Here is a 19,693-nt window from a genome sequence, read left to right as displayed (position 1 = left end):
TATCACAGTTACTATCTGTGAGTGCACGCACGCACATACACGCACACACAGCCTGATTACAATAATAAATGATCAAATTTATTTCCATATTTATTTGGTCATTACATAACAGTACTGTAAAATGCTTGCATTTAAATGTTTTCGGCTGCAATTAAGTGTTCACGGCAAAAAACATACAATTTATATCCTTATTATGAGTTAATTCATTTATTCATGAATCACCATCGTGCTGTCCTGATAGCTGTTAAACTGTTCCTACAATATCTTCATAAGGTTACTAAGATGTTATCGAGGGGCAGACTGTTGGTTAATCAACCTGTTTTGTATTGTGTCTGACTCCCCTGGAGCTTTGACCACCAGCGTCTCTGGAAGTTCAGGTCTACTTACAAGAAGGAGTACTGGACAACGCAGTAGCCTGATACCCCAAAATAAGGAATTAGTGAAATGCAATAAAGAGATAATGTTAAAAAATAGAAACCAAAACAGCTGGATATTATTTTTTTTCCTTTTGAGAAAAGGGTACAAGACAGACGACTAAATAAATGCAATTTCATCTTTTTGTTAATAATACTACATACATTTATAAAGACCACCAATGATTATAATTTAACCATTTGTGTGGGGAAAAAACCTCCAAAAAAAAAAAGACTCCAAACCCAGATTGTAGCTCTTTTTCAGCTAACTGTACAGTTTTTTTATGATTATCTAGACAACCCCCTAGCAAGCATTAGTACTGTAAATCCAAAAAAAAAAAAAAAAAAAAAAGTAAGACTACACTGCAACACCCTATTTACAGTATATTATTTATATATTTATATTTTATATATATATATATTTATATCACACTGGCTGTAATTATGACAGGATATATTAATGAGCATCATTAGTGCAAGGCATGAGTAAGACAGACTTGTAAAAAGAGTTATTGACCAGATGTACTAAATGTGTACATATATGTATGTGTGTCTGTTTGTGTGGTATGTGTGTATGTAACAACGTACAGTGGGGGGATGGGGGTAGAGGGAAAAAAAAGGGTGTGCTCAACATAAGTAAAGGAGAGGTGTAACAGAGTGTGTGCTTATGTACAATAACATTTAGATCTGAGAGGGGTTCAGAGGGAAGAAGTCAATGCAATGTGTGTTCATGTGCAAATGCGTATTCACACACACACACACAAACACAAATAAATGGGCACGTGTGAGTGAGTCAATGGATAAAATCTGTCATCAGCCAGCCAGCCCAGGCGCAGTTTGTACAAACTGACACACAACTGTGTATAAAGCACTTCCTAGTCAAGAGAAGATGACAAATAATTATGATTCAAATGTGATTATGAAGCAACCTTACATACTGCAACTTCCAACTGACCACCACCGCCTTTGCTTTTTACCAGGTGCAGACCCAGCACACGTCCAGCAACATTAACATAACTGAGAAGAACATCCATGTCAACTAAAATCATCCAAACACACACACACCTGGAGAACCCAGTATGACCACAAAGGGATGGTCTACACAAGATTTATGAAAGGACACTGCAGAGGTGGTGACACTCATGTGTATCTCAGACCCTCCCTGCGCCTTCTTGTGGAGAAAGTTGGGTGGAATTGAGAGTTTTGCTGCGCTGCATATGTCCTTGCAGACACTCAAGTCACAGAATAAATACTGTGAAACATTGCACAATGCCACTAGGGACAGCTAGAAGCAGGCATGGCCCCAGAATGGAGCCTTAGGGTGGTAGAAGACAATGTACACTAGTGCTACTTCGGGTTTAGTCGGGGGAAAAAACATGGACAGCATGGGCAGATAGAAGGAATCAGACAGAGAGAGAAAGAGGGATATTCTAAAAGGACTACAGTTCATGAATGATGTAACTTTAAAATAAAAAGGTCCCGTGGCAAGACAGAGGTGTGGAACTTCCTCTCCTTCTCTCTCTCTTTTCATCCTCTGCCTTTCTCAGATTCACAATACTCTCCTCTTCTCTAATAGACATTTTTTTCTGTGCAACTGCAGACAAAAGGTAAAACACAGTTTTGTTTTCAATTTTAGGCCATGTAAGTATACAAGTATGTGCATCCATAATTTTGACAAAAATTATAGCAAACATTATTTAACAAAATTATCAAAAAATGAACAAAAACAAGACTGGTATTAGAAATGCAGTAGTAAAGTCTTAAGCTATCCCAGAAAAAGGGAAGTGACCACTTCCTCTAAATGAAACCCATATATACAAGTTGGGAGGAAGATGATGGAGGGCAGGGTGCACTAATATCATCAATCCATCAATAATAATTGACAGATGTGAATAGTTGGATGGCAGAAAAATAGGAAAAAATGGTGTGGGGGGCTTAACCAAGCAGCAGCAGAACTGTGATGGAGGAAAAGAGGAAGATATCAACGTGGCGGCATTGACTTCATTACTGCAAGAAGACAGAGAGTGAGTGGGTGGGTGGGGGTGGGGGGAACTTTTCTTGTTTTGCAAATGAAAGAACGGAAGATAAGAGTACAACTAATTGCATTAGAAACTGCAGCGACATTTGGGGCATTGGCCGCATTAGTTACTGCTGTACAGGTTGGTCGGGGAGGAGGTGTTTTTCACGTTAGTTACTGCAGCAAGGAGCCTTGGCTGGCTGGGCAGCTTCTGTCAGGTCCACTCCTCGGTTCCGCCCGCTGCTGGCTCCTGGAGCCTGAGGCTCACTCTTCGGCAATCTCTTTGCTAAAGGGGAAAAAAAAAACCCAAAACAATAATCAATAAAACTGAAACATTTAATTTGTAGCATGCAGAATTTAGAATTAATAATAATAATAATTATAATAATAAGAAGAAGAACATTCCAAACTCAACCTCCACCCTCCAGTCAACACCACTTAAAAATGCATGATAACCACTCTAAAAATGCAATGACAAAATCTATGCATAAAGTGTGAAGAATTACCCACCAATAGCCATAAATATCTCATTCACATTCATAGATGTCTTGGCCGATGTCTCCATGAAAAGTAAACTGTTGTCATCTGCGTAGGACTGGGCATCCTGTCAGCACAACATAACCAGCATGTGTTTTCAATGCATCCTCATTTATGTATTCTTACCCATTCAGAAGCAAGAAAAAACAATTGCATGTGATATCAAGACTGCATGAACAAAACCACACACGTGTCCATTAGAAGCAGAAGACGAGAATTCCCATGAAATGCAAAAAATAAGACTGAGTATCAAGACACAGCCTGTTTGCTCTAACCTGGAAGTCGACAGCTCTCTTGTTGGCTAGATCAGCCTTGTTGCCTGACAGAGCAATGACTATATTAGGGCTAGCTTGTCTTTGCAGCTCTTTCACCCAGTTCTTTGCCCGTGCAAAGGACTCCTGCAGACAGTTGAAAAAAATGGCATCTGTCAACACCTTCATGTGATCAGTAACTTATATATACAGTAAGTCAGCAGCTGTATTTGAACTGCAACTTGAATTGAACTGCTGAGGCATGTTGAGGACATAAATAGCACTGGTATCATCTGTACAACTTTAAGTGAATGTCATATTGGGAAAATTGTTCTTGTCAGGGGTGAACGAACATACCTCGTTTGTGATGTCGTAGACAACAATGGCGGCCTGTGCTCCTCTGTAATACATGGGTGCCAAACTGTGGTAGCGCTCCTGACCTGCAGTGTCCCATATTTCAAACTTCACCGTTGTGTCATCTAGACACACTGTCTGGGTGAGAAAGGCAGCTGAAAGGAAAGGGTAAGGCATGTCACCCTTCAATAATCAATATCTACACAAACACAATGCTTTTGACACAAAACAGGTGATAAGTACATCAAAACAGTGTTTTCCATCATGTGACAATCTGTGCCAAAATGAAAAGAGTCAAATGTTTGTAATTTGCTGCATTTGAAGTATGTTCACAAATGTGGCAATGACCCTGACTAGAAAATTAAAAAGTTAACTTCTGCAGATTATTTTTACGATGGGCTTTGATAAAATGTATTTTAACGTGCTGTCTTGAAAAATAATAACACACCCAGCTGGCTGTAAGGAAGTGTACCCATCCTGATACACACATAATTGTGTAACTACATGAACAAATGGAAAAATTGGCAAAAGCAGACACAAATACTCAACAGTTTGCATAAACACAAACCAACTGGTAGCTCATGACAAATAGCCTGCTTTGTTCATGTGGTGCTCACCTCCTATTGTGCTCTCCTGGAATTCATGGAACTGACCCTTTACGAAGCGGAGCACTAAGCTGGACTTCCCAACAGCTGACTCCCCCAACAGCACCAGCTTAAACTGACAGATCTTATTCCCTGCATTGGGTCCATTGGGTCTCGTAGCACCTCCCCGATTGGCCATGACCTACTCAGATCCCTCGGTGTCCTGTGTCTCAAACCTCACTATCAGGAGTTCTGCTGTAAGAAGGAGGAGAAAAAAATAGATTCACTGACTATCAACATGTAATGCATGTATTAAACTTTTCCCGGAATAAAAACAAAACTGATCTGCTTCGAGTGAAATATGCCTTATGTAAACAGTGCTCAAATATAACAGCGTGACAAGGCACAGTTGACATTTTCCTTTAAAGCTGTCAACAGTTACTCAGGTAAGCTGCTTTTTTTCTTTGTTTTGATATGAGGGACTCTACTGAGGGTAGTGACTCTATGTGTAAACACACAAACAGAGAGAGAGAGAGCGAAAGAGAGAGAGAGAGAGAGAGAGAGAGAGAGAGAGAGAGAGAGAGAGAGAGTGAAGTTATATGTATAAAATGCACAAAAATAAACTTTTAACACTGAGGGGGAAAAGAGTAGCAAGACTTATCTACTTCTGTTTATGTGAACAGCATGAAGACTAAGTTCCTTGAACCGTGCAAAATACGTCTAGTAAGTCTAAGCCATGACCTCCTTACTGGATCGTCTTAATGAACATGTGATATTGGGCATTTCTAGAACGCTGAGGAATATTGGGAGAAAAGAATGCAAACATTAGCCAACATGATGCAGTCTAAGGAGAGCAGAACAATTACTTTACACTTCTAATTTGATAGCGAGCAAATATTTCTCACCTAATTAGAATAATCTGTTGATCATTTTTTTTGATGAAACAACTATTTTTGGGTCCGTAGAATGTCAGAAAATGATGAAAAACGTTAATCACTTGGCATCCTCAAATGTCTTGTTTTGTTCACAACCAAAAGATATTCAGTTTACAGTCACAGAGGACTGAAGAAAGAAGAAAATATTCACATTTGAGAAGCTGAAACTTTTTACAACAATTAATATCAAAATACATGGAGATTAACTTAATATTTGACAGCTAATCAATTAATCCATTAATTGCTGCATCTATACAGAACATGTTCTAAAGGCAAGAACAAATGTGTGTAAAATAAAAAAAATATATTAATATAAAAGTTCTACTTTATGTACTTTATTATTTTAGACCAGTTCAATGATAACTGATAAAGTCTTACTTTTTGGGATGAACTGGAACGGAGATTGCGAACCAGGCCTTTTCATTTAACATCAGTGCCTGACCGCACAAATGCTCTACTGCATGAGTGGGCAAAAATTCCCACAGAAACACTCCAAATTCTTGTGAACAGCCTTCCCAGAGGAGTGGAAGCTGTTATGGCTGCAAAGCTGCCTGTGTGTTTAGAATGCAATGTCATGAGTCCCTGTTGGTGTAATGCCCAATACTTTTGTCTATCTATTGTGCATGTAGCAGCGTATCATAAGAAACACCCAGCACCTTATCTACAGTTAGAGACTACAGAGTTCTCTGTTGTCTGTTACTGATATATTCTGATGTTCTTGTCGGGTCCAGCTGTTCTAACTGAAAATGCCAATTATGTCCACTCAAAACAGAGTCTACGCATTTCAAATAAAGTATTTCACACCCATACTTAGACATGTAAAATGCAAGCTATAACCCAGCAGTATCACACTTTTTTACATCATGCAATTCACAGTTTTGTAGTTCAAATACACTGTGAACTTCCACAGCAACACAAACAAACCTTTGAGTTAGTTGGTCTAAGTTTGAACTTCCGTCCAAAAGTCTACAAAATCAACCATTAAGAAGATGCCTAATTCAAATTATGCACTGAATAAACCCAAATGTTTATGAAATATACTTTGGCCTGACAGGCCACCCAGACCAGGAATTTTTTTTTTCCTGACAAAAATGCTGCCAATTATTCGTTCATTCCCTTGTTTTGAAACTGCGGGTTAGTTTCCACTCATGCTCTCTGCAATGTGGTTTCTGTCTTTGTCGGCTGTGCAAAAGTCACAGATAATGCAAATGCTAATATCACTGCTACAAAGGTCTATGCAGCACAATCACTTGATTCTCTTTCACGGTGTTGCCTAGTCAAATTCAAGTACATTTATATACCGCTGTAATGCTGGTAAAGACTTGTTTCAGTAATTAGCCTGTTTGGAAATTAGCTTCTCTAATTATTAACCTGAAATGCTAACCCTAGCTAGCTTTCCCTATATTACTATACAGATATACAGAATGGAGCAAGACTTGTTGGGTTAAGATAACTTCAGTTGATCACAATTTGTTACATTACTGGCAAGTGCAATAAAAGCTTCCCAATGTGAGTAAATTACTAATGTAATCCATCTAAAACAGATTATGGATTTCAACAAGCATTCCGGACAGCCCTCCAATGTACACAAACATTTCAATAATGTTTGCCATTAGGCTATGAAAAAAAGAAATGAATTTCAACATTTATTGGTAAAACTAATGGCAAGTCATTTACAGCCAATTAATTCCATTTGGAAAGCATTTCAAATACGCAAAGTTCTCGTTTAACTACATAAGGAGGCAACTGGAATCCACCACAACCACATACAATAACACCAAGCAAAAGAAGCCTTGTCAAAAAGAACCACAACAGTTTCAAGAGTTTACACCCACCTACATTACTCAAATGTGTTACAAACGCAAAAACCTTGGTATGGATACATGCCATGCATTCATGCATTTTTTAGTAACTCATTTAGGATGGAACTGCTGACAAACTTGTATCCAACAGATGGCTGCTGTCAGAAGATAAACACAGTCTATGAGAGAGAGAATTTATCCGGGGCATGATTTGAGGAATCCTCTCCCTGACCACAAAAATGCTATAATTTTCACTGAGCACCCTTATCTTCTCCTTCATCCATTTTTGATGACGTTAATGTCCTCTATGGTAAAGTTTGGGGAACAGTTTATGATGGTGTTGGCCTGCATTATATCATATAGGCTGTTTATCTATTAAAATTAATTAGAGCTGCAGAGATTGAGATTAGTCGAATAATTGATTAGTGATCAATTACCGATGACAGTAAATGATGACGATAGTAAACAAAGAGTCTTTGGGTTTTGGGTATTTTGTAGGATAAAAGAAGCAATCTGATGATGTCACTTCGGGCTCCGAAAAATTGTGATAAGAGGTTTTTTCACATTTTACAGAATTGTTAATGTGATCATTAGATTATGTACAGAATGTACAGATACTAATCATGTTGTGAGACAATCTATTGTTGATCTCCAGAGGATAAAGTTTTAGGACCTGTGGAGTTGTGACTACCTGTAAAATAGTTGCTTCATGACTGTGGACGTTTTGTCAGCTATCAACAGATAAAAGCATCAGTGGGATATATCAAATCTCTTGTTTATATATTAAGAGAACAATATCTTTAGTTTTACAAGTCCAGAAACAGGACAAGTGAAGCAAAATACTGAAATTTATTAAAAGACGATGTGCATAAAAACCTGAACTCAGGTTGCAATACTAAAGGCTTTGCTGAATTCATAACAAAATAAGGAGGGATTTAGCTTTGAAAAGGCATTTGAAATCCTTACAACTTTTCTTAAAACGTAAAACTTATCCGGGAATGAGGAAAAAAAATAAATCTTTTTTTACTAAGGTCCTAAAGCCCATGAAAGTGACCAGTGAAATATTTAGGCCAGGCCATATATCCTTTATATTGACCAAAAGAAACTGACAGCATTTTCTTTAAACACAGGTGCGCAAGAAGAACACAAATACGCATAAGAAACTGCTGCGAAAAAAACCACTGCGTTTGCTCAGACTTATGACGGACTGTCAATACTGTCAATAAACCCTGCGCACGGCAAGGCTCGAAAAATATTTGGATTTGATTGACTGTAAACACACATGCTCACATTAGCTGTCTGTTGTCATAATTTTAGAGGGGGACGCCATTTTCCAAATTGTTTTTGTTGTCTAGCTAGCTTCCCTGCTGTTAGCCACCCGTAGCTTTCTAACTGGCCAGTAACGCCAGATTCCCAGCCACTTTAAGAAAAGCACTTAAAATTTATAGGCTCGGCTGAATTATGGCAAACAAAAGGAATGCGATGGAATAACAAGCTAGACGTTGTCTTGTTAATAAAACGTTATTAAACCAAAATGTTGTGCTAGTTAGCTAATGTTACTTAATGGGGAGTAGCCAACCCCTCAATTAACAAACACTAATGTTAGCTTGCTAGCACAGATTCCACCCATTTAACTGATAGCTGTCACAAAGTCAACCGTAAGCCTGTCACACAGGCCAGACGCTTGATAACAGCACCCCAGTAACACAGAAGAGGAACAGCTGGACTCGGTGAGACGTGACTAAGGCCTGTATTTCTGCATTCCATTAGCTATCAAACACCACCGACATTAGCTGGAGTCTGCTAGCGACTGCGCTAGCTAACATTAGTCCCCGATGACAACTGAGCAAACGTTAGCGTTAGCCAGTCAGCCAGCTGGAAACCACAAGTTGTCGATTCATGTCAAGTACGCTACCTGAGAGCCAGACGATGTTTTGAACTATAAATACCACAGCTGTAGTATTTACAACCCAGGGTACTGTAGTGAGGTGGTGTTGGGGAACCAAGAAAATAATTTCAACAATCCCGTCACGTCTCCTCCTTTCTTTCTTCTCGCAACTTCCCCTTAGAACCAAAACACAAACAAGTTCTTCCGCCCCCCGTGCCACGTCACACAGCACGTCTGCCCTCCAGAAATGAGTTTCTCAGCCAATTAGCTACAAATAAAAGCTAAGAAGTTTTACTTGTGATAATAAGAAGGAGTGCAGGTAAAAATAATCTCCTGTCAAACTTTGTTGCATTTACACATAAAGTAAGCCCATTATGTGTAGGCCTACATTATAACCGGTCTAATAGTTGCATTTCTGTTTTCAATGTATTGCCCAGTTATATGTTTTGATAATAATAAATTGCTTAATGGCTACATCTATCTATCTATCTATCTATCTATCTATCTATCTATCTATCTATCTATCTATCTATCTTGCCAAGGAGATACACACACGAAATTAACCCAATATTGCGCAACAGAAATAGTCCAGCAAAACTGTATTTTTGCAACATAGCGATTACAACGTATACATATATCGTAATATATGGTTAATCATTCGTTGTATGTGAAAACCCACCTGGCAGTAAACCTGATTCTGGTCACCGATTTCTGCTCTGACACTATAGACCTGTAGTACGAATACATGCCAATAGGTGGCGATGTAGCAATATTAATCCCGGAGTTTAGTAAGGCGAAGAAGAAGAAAGCTCCGCCCCGCATCTTTGGCTCTTCCGGATTAGGCCATATCAGCACATTTTATTTCTTGTTGAATATATATATATATATAAAACTATATATATATACATATATAGTTATATATGTTCACCTCTCACCAGAGACACCATAACGCATTATCATTCTTTCACACACCGCAAACTTTCAAATACTCCCACTGAACAAAGTCTGCAACATTCAGTCATGGAGGAGGATACGGTGGACACACCGGAGGAGCAGCTGGCCAAGCAGCACCGCAAGGAAAAGAAAGATATGCAAGGTAGCTAATATCAGCTGTTTTCACTCGTGGTTTGTTGTTGCAGTTAATCATTTATCATCATTTTGTTTGTAGCACATTTGTTGTTTTATTTTCTTGAATGGAGCTCAATATAGCTACTAGGACACCAGCAAGTAGAAAATCTAATGTCACAAGAGGCAATTCCGAGCAAAATATTGGACCCATAACTATAATGTTATCATTCTTAGATAATTGCCGGTCCATTTGTTAGTATGTTTTTTTTCATTAACAGCTCACAAGGATTGTAGTTAAAGGGGTAAATTTCACACAAAACCACAGAGGGCAGAAACTTTTTGCTGCACAGATCTCAGTGGGTTGAAACTTCTCGAGCTTCTTTGTGGACATACTCCGATCACTGCTGTCAGATTATGCTTTTAATCAACTGTCAAAGACAAGTACAAGCTGTGACACTAATTGATTGGGTTTTGAAGCTATTCATACTCTTATTTTGCTGTGATTTTGCTATTTCAGTATATCAAATGGAGAGGCGTGCAGCAGCAGCATCCTGCTTCATATGATATATGGTTTAAAGAGAGATGTTTGTTTTAGTTTCTTCTAACCAATTAACATTAAGGTGCATTAATGTCATCTGTGAATGCATTCATCTTCATACTGCTCACTCTGGCTATCTGATTTATTTTTTTCATTCCAACTTTTCTAATCAACATCCATCACCATCTCAGAGCTGTACTCGTATATAATGCATATAGACTTTACTGAAGTATGGTTTTGTCAAACAGTCTAATCTTCATTTTTCATTTTCAGCTAAAATCCAGAGAATGAAAAATGCAGTCCCCAAAAATGACAAGAAAAAGAGGAAACAGTTGACTGAGGACATTGCCAAACTAGAGGCTGACCTCAACCTGAAACATGAGGAGGAATTCAGGCAACTCAAATCTACAGCTGACACAAAGGTAAATGTCTGCAGTCAAATGATTAACAAATGTCTCATGGGTATGCATTAAGATTTTACATTATGAGACATGACTGCCTTCAAAAGATGTACCCCTTGAAATGCAGTACCTGTATGATTTATTGCACAAGGTTTAACACATGTATCGTTGCAAACAATAGACATGGATACATTGAAAATGCACATAGTTTTAAGTAATTAGTTTGAGGTGAGTATTGAGCACAATGTGCACAGAACACATTTTTGTAATACATTATTCTTATTGTACAAAGTCTCCTTATAACCAAAGCTCTCCTCACTCAATCTCACAAGATGGAAGATGTGTTAAATGAAATGGAGGCTGTGAAAATGGAGGATGGAGAACAGGAAGAGATCAAACCGCTGCGTGTGACCAAAGCCCAGAAGAGAAGGGTGAGATACAAGTTCCAGCCCAAACAGGCCGATTTTGTTTATTACCAACAACAGTATAACTGTCTGTTGACATAATCAATGTACAATGGAAGAATCGCGCTTCAGGTTGAGAAACCTCTGAATCAACATTTGTGTTTGCTTACAGTCATGTTCCACGAACAGATGAAATATATTTTATTTAACTTATCCTCGGCAGGACAAGAAGGCTGCCCAGGAGAAGGAGAGGGAGAGTAGGATAGCAGAGGCTGAGGTACAAAACCTGCAGGGTGTGAGGCACCAGGAAGGTCTGATTCTGGCTCAGAAACTTGCCCAGCAACAGCTTCAGATCAAGGAGATCTCTTCTGATGGCCACTGCATGTTCCGTGCCATTGAAGATCAACTGGCACAGCGATCGCAGGTACCTATTGGAATATTAGCTGTAGTTTCAATACCTAATCATAAAGCAGAAGTGATCCATTTACACTTGGTGCCAATGGTGCATTGGCTAATGTTCAGCAAAGTTTATACATGTCGTTTTACTAAAGTTCATACACAGAGAGGACATATTTTGCTCTGCTCTATTCTAGCCTGGGTTAACAATGAGCATGAAAGAACTGCGGTCCCGCACTGCTGAGCACATGAGAGCCCATGCTGATGACTTCCTGCCTTTCCTCACCAACCCGAACACTGGTGACATATACACAACAGGTAATACACACATCTCTTTTTTTGATTGTCAGAGACAGTCTTTCATAGGTACGAGTGCACTATATAGACCAAAGTATGTGTATGGGCCTTTTTTTCAGGTATTAGGCTTGGCCCCTTCCTTCCAGTGAAGGGAAATTTTAGTGCTTCAGCAAACCAAGACATTTTGGACAATGCTATGCTTTCAACTTTGTGGCAACAATTTGAGGAAGGCCCTTTTTTATTCCAGCATGACTGTGCCCCAGTGCACAAAGTAAGGTCCATGAAGACATGGTTGGATGAGTTTGGTATGGAAAGAGTTGACTGGCCCACACAGAGCCCTGACCTTAACCCCTTTTGAGAGCATTTTGTGAGCAATGGTCAGGTGTACTTTTGTCTATATAGTCATAGGTATTCTACATGGCATTATTGTTTGACAAAGTAATTCCGTCTGTGCACAGTATTCATGCAAGTGTTGATGTGTGTGCTGATTTCCAGATGAGTTTGAGAAATACTGCAGTGACGTGGAACACACAGCAGCCTGGGGTGGACAACTAGAAGTGAGTTGTTAAAGTGTCACACATGCACCGTGCTGTTGCTTCTTGACCTTTTCACTGAATGTTTTCTTTTTCATTCCCCAAACAGTTGCGAGCTTTGACCCAAGTTCTTCACTTGCCAATAGAAGTAATCCAGGCCAACTCCTCAACCATAAAGATCGGGGAGGAATTTGATAGTAAACCTATCACCCTTGTGTACGTTGTGTATATGCTGTCATGTTTGTTAACATTTCAAGTTGTAACAAAATTGCTAAATTGGTAGAAATATCTATCAGTCTATCTAAATATAAAAACTGATAGTAGTATTGATAGAAGTTCTAAATATATTTTGTCATTGTTTGCAGTTATATGCGTCACGCCTATGGACTAGGAGAGCACTATAACTCTGTGGAGCGGCTAAAGGATCCGGCCAATGCAGAGGACAGCTGAGAGACAGCTCAGTCTTTGTGTGACATAAACCAGCGTGTGTAGTGCAGCGAGTGTTCAAACTACCCATATCAAGGGCCCCTAAAGCCCCCCACCACCACCCAAGCGAAGACACTGTTAAGCTGAGTTTAACAGAGAATGTTGCATTAAAAGCAAAATCATGCTTTTCTGTTTTAGACGTCAAAAGATATCAGTGGAGAGAGTGAAATCTAATGGAACTCATCACCTCTGAAAACAGTATCACTGTGCTGATGAAGAAAAGAGCATAGAAAGGAAATTAACGTGTCAGTGAATTTAACCCTGGACTCTCTTGGTTTATCTTAACGATCCACAGGGTTCCCGTCGGCCCATTTTGAGATGCAGTGGTGTAAGACTTACTTAGTTTTTATCCATATCTAATCGGGCAGGAGAAGATGTAAGGACTGCTGGTCATGCATGTCACTCGAAAAAATGTCAACACTGAAGGCTTATGCAGTGTTGTTGGAATGAAAGGAATTGTTGAACTTGTAAAGCATATCAGTGTTACATAAACACATATGAAAATAATATGGCATCTCGCTGTTTTGCTTTTGATGTTTCTCACGAGGAAAATATTAATCATAAAAGAATACTGTTGTCAGCATGAGTTTGTGATAGATGGCCATTGTATTTCTTCAACTCGAGTTGGTCTCTATGGGGCATACATTCATTGATCCATTCCACTAGTACATGCATATGTACAAGTACATGCACACTTCTGCCTCAAGTCTGTTGCAATTCTTTTTATTTATTTTACACAAGCATAGCATTTCGACCACAAACAGCCTTCCCAATGTCAAGTTAGGTACACAAATGTACTCAAACACTCCACTCCATGCCATGCATTTTGTCAGTAAATAATGTTGGAAAATACCAATGATGGAAAGTGACAAAGTGCATTTATTTATTCACCAAAGTCATTAAGTACACTTTGAGTACTTATAGTTTCTGTTTATACTTGCACTCCACTATCTTTTAGACATATATGGTACTAGCATTACTGATGTTACTAGTTACTTTTTAGATTGAGATTTGACATATAGAACATATGGTTTATCAGAAAGTCCACTGATGCACCATACTGTAGGAAGTGTATGCCAGCAAAAGAAATGTATGGTCTATACTGAAGCGAAGAAAAGGTCTCACGGGTCCTGTTTTCTCTTGGAAGGAGCCATTGGGAGTTGGTAAAAAGTAAACCCCAAAAACTATACAGATCCTTTACTGAGGTAAAAGTAGTAATGCTGTTCAGGAATAATATTCTCTCACAAGTCCTGCATTGAAAATACTATTTGTACTCATGTGTTAATGAAAAAATAGATTTTTTTAATGTAGTGAATGATGAAGTAGCATGAAAAGAAAATACTCAAGTAAAGTACAAGAACCCCAGACTTGTCCTTAAGTACATTACTTAAGTAACAGTACTTAGTTACATTCCACCACTAGAGAATACCGAGCAGAGAGAACTAATTAATCTTAAATAATATCAATAAGCTGAAGTAGGAGGAAACATGGTGCTGTACTCAGCTGTCACCACCAGAGGTCGCTACTGCTTCAATTCAAATTCTCAATGACAAGCAGGCAAGCGTCTTGTCGTCGTGGAAACTTGAGCTGGCACACACTTCCTACAGCGCTTGATGTTGGTTTAGCAAATGGCTGAGTCAGTGATTAGAGCTTTGTATGGTAAGGGAACATCTTTAAATTTGACGTCGAAGAAGATGAACGAGGTTCCCACATGTATTTCCAGATTAACAAACCTCTCAGTTCTCCTGTTGAACAACAACTCAATTACAGCCCTGCCTGCAGAGCTGCTCTCGCTAAAACATGTGAGTCTACTCCGTTTGCCTGCTCCCAGCTCATCTGTTTGCTGGAAAATTTCCAAGACAACTCTTTAAATGTGTTACACAGCACGCAGATTTGTGATTAAATATTTTTTCCTTATGCAACGCCTGCAAGCTGGCTGAGCTGAATTTGGGAAATAATGCCTTGAAGGAGCTTCCCGCTGTTTTGGGCCATCTGGAGTCCTTGAAGAAACTGTATCTGTTCAGCAACCAAATTACAGCAGTGCCACCTGAGGTGATCAGTAGGTTCTCACTGTTCTGCATAATTAGCACCTTGGAAGATTTGTTAGAAAACTCTGCAAAAAATTAACCCCTCTTTGTAATTTATATTTTACAGGTGGATTACAAAACCTTGCTGTGCTCAATTTGAACCACAATCAAATTCAAAGACTTCCACCAGAGATTAAAAGGTATATTTATGACACCAGAGTACATAAGATCTTCAAATTTGCCATTTTCACTGTTGACTGATGCACTTGTTGTATTTCTGTGTTAATGTGTTAGTTTGAGTAGGCTTCAGCATCTCAGCATGTTGGACAATAAGCTGGAGGAGGTCCCTGCTGAGTTGGGCCACCTCAGGAGCTTGACTGAGATAAACTTGACCTCCAATTGTTTGTCTCAACTGCCGTGGCAGCTGTCCCAGTGTAAAGAACTAACCAAATTGTATGTCGCCAGAAACAAGCTGACCAGCCTACCAGAGGTGGGTGTTCAGCTAATTTTAAAATGTCTTCATATTTGGTAGTTTTTCATGTTCAGCTTAAAGAATCATTTTAAATTAAATATCAAATCAACATATCAATCAAGTTCTTACTTCAGCTTTTCTCTTTTTTTCTTTTTTAAATGCACAGTGTGCAAACAAACACCATAAGCAAACACTTGCTTTATGTTTCACCAGGGAATTAATGAACTGGCAAAACTCCAAGTTCTAGATGTGGCTGGGAACAAATTGTCGATGTTTCCAGTTAAGGTACATTATACAGTACAATTCAACAGCACAATGTGGTGGCATAATGGAATCTAAAATTTAAGTCTGGAAGCATAACTTCACTGTGTGATACCAGACAATACTTTTTGTAGTTTCACCTGCTGCCCCTGAAGGAGCTTTACTTTGAAGGCAACGGGTTTGTGCGCTGTGAGCCGATGTCATCAGTGCAGGATGCAGAGGTGCTTTCATTAAAGGTAATGTGTCAGTGAAGTACAGCAGACACAATAACAAACATTATGTTAATCATCTACTATGTAAGATACCACCTCATCATTCTTGTTTCATCTTTGTTTCCCAGGAACTGGTCGCCAGATTTGTGTTGCAGGAGGACAGGAACAGGTCCTCTCTGGTCCACAGAATGCTACCTCACTACCCACTCCTGACAGCCATGTTGGCCACTGGCAGCTGTTGTGCACTCTGCCTCGACCCGTTCCTCACCACGTGGCTGGAGTGTGTGCATTTTATCAATCTGAAGAAGGTGTGAAAGATTAATGCTTGTTATTGAAACAGTCTACAGTGTGGCACCTGGTAAAGCAGATATTACTGCCTTAGTAATACTGCATGGATAAACATGTAGCAGTGCATATAATTAAATGTGCTTTCTCTTGTTTTTATGTCTAACAGGACATGAAAATGAGGAGTGGGCTGACGATTCCAGTGCGCGCCCGTCTTTGTTCGCACAAGTGCTTTAATACAGATGGACACCCCTACTATGGTGTTGCAGGTTCATTAAAAATGAACTAAGCGTTATCTCAGTGACTGTCCCGTCTTTTTTTTTTTTTTTTTTTAAAGAATAAACTAATGCAATTTTAACAAGAAACATCAGCAGCACAATGTATACATGTTAGATTAATTTGGTGTTGTGGTGGAAAGTAAATACATTTACTCAGGTACTATGCTTCAAGACCATTTTCATTTACTCCACTACGTTTCAGAGACAAATATCGCACTATGAATTTAATATTTTTAGTAGTAATTTGCTAGTAATACTTCTGTACTCTAATTTATGTGGCATTTTAAGTGAAGGCCTTTTATTGGTAGTTTACTGGGATCTGAATACTTCTTTCCCCAGTGATATGGTGTTATAAATTCTAGTAAATGCAGATGCCGTATGACTCTGTGATCACTAGGTGGCATCACATGAACATGGAAAATTATCAGTCTAGTTGGACCTTGTTCAAGTGCTGATAGCCGATAGCTTGTAGAGTATATTTATTCTATGTGCCAGCAACAGCTTTCAGAAAATGTGTGACTTTGTACATGTATACTCCTTAAACAAAACACCTTTGCATGTAAATACGTGGATTAAATACATTAAATTTTTTTCACACTGGTTGGCCCATTGAATGTATGTGATGTATGTAACTGGCAAATTAATAGATATGTTTACAATGTTGTTCATTATATAGCCTACATGTAGGGTTAACCATTAATTCAGTTCAAGTTCAATTTTTTTAATGAAAAAAGAGAAGTATATCCCCTACGCATGTTTAGGTTGTGCAAATCTATTTCCTGTTTACACCTTAGCTGCCCCATCTCTACCTCCATCTTCAGCCAGTGGCATCTGTTCCAACCTGCCAGACAAGAGAGAGAGAGGGAGAACTTCATTTCTAGCAAATTAATTTCCCATCCACGCCTGCAGAGCTTGCTAGCTCGTTCACTAGCTGCTGCGGCTGCTGCTGCGTGTGTCTACTGAGTCTGAGCCTCATGCATAAGGCATCAGGTTTAATTGCAAACCCAGAAACTAATGACTTTGGACTGGTTAACAGCAGGGGAGCCATACATCTCGAGCAAACTGAATGAAATATCAGCTCAGAGGAGGGAAAAAAAGGAGCCTAGCCCCTAATTGATGAATAATTGAAGCGGCGAGCTACAGGGCATAATTGTGACATTTTGTTTCAATCAATTTCCAAGTGGTGTGGGCGAAAGTGCACTTAAAGGGAAAAGGCAATGACAAAGAATAAGAAAGAGAGAGATAGAGAGAGTGGTTGGTGATGGAAATGGACATTGGGTCTTCATTCATTGCAATGACATTTGCTGGGGCAAAAGTCCAGACTCATTCAAACACAAAATGACTTTTCTCTCTATCTTCATCTCACTTTGTAGATTTCCTGTCAGTCTCCTGTTATGCTACTGAGAGGTCACTTTTTCACTCCCAGCCAATGGATCCATATATTTTTAAAATTATTTCTTTTGTTCATTTTGACTTGCCTTAATCATTTTTAAAAAGTCAATTACAAAGCTACTGTCCAGTTACAGCCGAGAAGAACTAAAGCAAGACTGCCATCTGTTTAAGTGGATGTGTTTGTGTTTTCAGCAAAGCCTAAATTCTTTTTCCAGTTGGCTCGGTTTGTTTACTGTCGGTTAGAGTATGAGGGCACCGGGCCAAGTCAGCCAGACTGGTGGAATTAAACACCACACCAGTCTGCCTTGGCCTCATTGGACAGAGCCTGGGGTCAGGCAGACAAAGAGAAGCAGTCGGGGCCACCGGGGCACAGCACCATCTGAGCTTGTGCCTGGATTTTTGATTATAACCATACTATCATGTATGTTTCCAACACTCACATAAATACTCCATCATATAGATATATCAACACTCTGACTGAACTGGCTATGAAACAATCTCAGTTTAATGGTGATGCCTTCACATAACCTGCATATGCAAACAAGCTCATCAGCTAGAAGACAGTTGATCTACTTGATGCCTATCCCTGGGTCAGATTTTACATGAAACCAGAACCAAGGACAGGCATTAAGAAACAATTTACGGAAGACAAGGAGAGTCTATTTTCCTAAGCAAAGTTTCACAGTAGTCGTTAAAAGGAAGCAGAAGAAATTTTTGCTTCAATTTTGCTTTATTTTTGATGTTATATTTTGTGGTTATGGCTGATCAGGCAGGATATTCAAAGAAAAAAAAAGACAAAGAATTGACCAAAGATCATAAAAACACTGAAAAGGAAAACCATAGAGCATGGGAAAAAACGCCCTGGCCCTGGTCAGTGGTTGCACAGATGGAGAGAACCGCAGGATTTGAAAGGAAGCAGAACCAAGCCGAACTGTCCGCCTGTCCTCTTAGACAGGTATGTAACAAGTTCATTTCTAGTTCATTTCTGCAATACAATCAACATTTTTGTAAAAAAATAAATAAATAAACATCAGCTTGTAACTTAACATCTTATGTTGGCCTAGATACCAGGCTGTATTTTAATATATTGATAATATATTTTTTTATCAACTGAAGTTATAAAAGCATGAGCTTTAGCTTTTTCAACAAAACTAATATTAATGAGCAGCCAAATCTCTTGTTACACGTAATAAGTAACGTGTGTGAACTGCAGTAAAACAAAGTTTACTTTGTTCCACCATAGTCATATTACAGTTTTTAGTCTTACAGATAGATATATGACCGTATTGCCATGCATCCCACAATGACCTGTGTTCAAAAAAGAAAGATAGCATTAAAAATAAGTTGCATCTTTCTTCCTTCCTTTATTAAACTGATTTTTTTTACACCCAAAACTTGCCCATTATGTCCAAGTCTGGTTCATTTTAAATACACAACACTTCACAAGAAAATTTTGCTTGGTTATATCACTACAGACTTTGCTTTCCTGCCTCCGGCTTTGGAAGTGAGCTGTATGTGCACACATTTACATTCAAACTTTTTAAAGTCTTAATTACCGTTACTAAGATTACACAGACACACAGTTTTGTCCTAGGCTTAATTATACCATAAATTATATATTATTTCACTAAATATTCACCAGATTTACATAATGACCTCCCAATGGAAATTCAGAAGTTATTTTTAAGGCTTGTATATGAAAAAGGCTAATATAGGTCATTCCACTCTGCTGCCGCTATATGAATGGGTTAAAGGCCAACAGTACGTGTCGTCTTTAAGGCAGCAGATGTTGGGTCCTGAAGCAGTGGAGCAGCAGCACCAACTAGCTCAGTGGCCTCGGGACTTGTCTGTTACTTGGTCTG

General features: G+C 38.9%; 3 protein-coding genes across 5 annotated transcripts; 2 read left to right on the top strand and 1 right to left on the bottom strand.

The window, feature by feature from the left end:
* Window positions 1–56: 56 nt before the first annotated feature.
* On the bottom strand, window positions 57–9,004 carry LOC124074282 (ras-related protein Rab-5A). 2 transcript variants are annotated; one of them, XM_046417008.1, is made up of 6 exons: window positions 8,809–9,004; window positions 4,190–4,408; window positions 3,576–3,727; window positions 3,243–3,365; window positions 2,941–3,034; window positions 57–2,716 (listed from the first exon to the last, which is right to left on the bottom strand). In XM_046417008.1, exons 2-6 carry the CDS (start codon window positions 4,353–4,355, stop codon window positions 2,601–2,603), a joined length of 651 nt encoding a protein of 216 aa, XP_046272964.1. In that variant the 5' UTR covers window positions 4,356–4,408; window positions 8,809–9,004; the 3' UTR covers window positions 57–2,600. The 2 variants fall into 2 exon arrangements, with proteins under 2 accessions (XP_046272964.1, XP_046272963.1); XM_046417007.1 differs by having other exon boundaries at window positions 4,190–4,411; window positions 8,809–9,003.
* Window positions 9,005–9,599: 595 nt separating this feature from the next.
* otud6b (OTU deubiquitinase 6B) lies at window positions 9,600–13,481 on the top strand. 2 transcript variants are annotated; one of them, XM_046417011.1, is made up of 8 exons: window positions 9,600–9,877; window positions 10,661–10,809; window positions 11,121–11,219; window positions 11,416–11,616; window positions 11,786–11,906; window positions 12,381–12,442; window positions 12,528–12,634; window positions 12,784–13,481. In XM_046417011.1, exons 1-8 carry the CDS (start codon window positions 9,802–9,804, stop codon window positions 12,866–12,868), a joined length of 900 nt encoding a protein of 299 aa, XP_046272967.1. In that variant the 5' UTR covers window positions 9,600–9,801; the 3' UTR covers window positions 12,869–13,481. The 2 variants fall into 2 exon arrangements, with proteins under 2 accessions (XP_046272967.1, XP_046272966.1); XM_046417010.1 differs by having other exon boundaries at window positions 9,601–9,877; window positions 11,112–11,219.
* Window positions 13,482–14,450: 969 nt separating this feature from the next.
* lrrc69 (leucine rich repeat containing 69) lies at window positions 14,451–18,358 on the top strand. Its single transcript, XM_046418700.1, has 8 exons — window positions 14,451–14,706; window positions 14,837–14,963; window positions 15,059–15,131; window positions 15,226–15,421; window positions 15,617–15,688; window positions 15,799–15,900; window positions 16,005–16,184; window positions 16,331–18,358. The coding sequence occupies exons 1-8, from the start codon at window positions 14,533–14,535 to the stop codon at window positions 16,448–16,450; spliced, it is 1,044 nt and encodes a 347-aa protein (XP_046274656.1). The 5' UTR covers window positions 14,451–14,532; the 3' UTR covers window positions 16,451–18,358.
* Window positions 18,359–19,693: the final 1,335 nt, after the last annotated feature.

Source organism: Scatophagus argus, chromosome 17 (genome assembly GCF_020382885.2).
Source record: "Scatophagus argus isolate fScaArg1 chromosome 17, fScaArg1.pri, whole genome shotgun sequence".
NCBI lineage: Eukaryota > Metazoa > Chordata > Actinopteri > Scatophagidae > Scatophagus > Scatophagus argus.
Note: the sequence above shows the minus strand (reverse complement) of the source record. Positions and strands in the feature narration are given on the sequence as shown.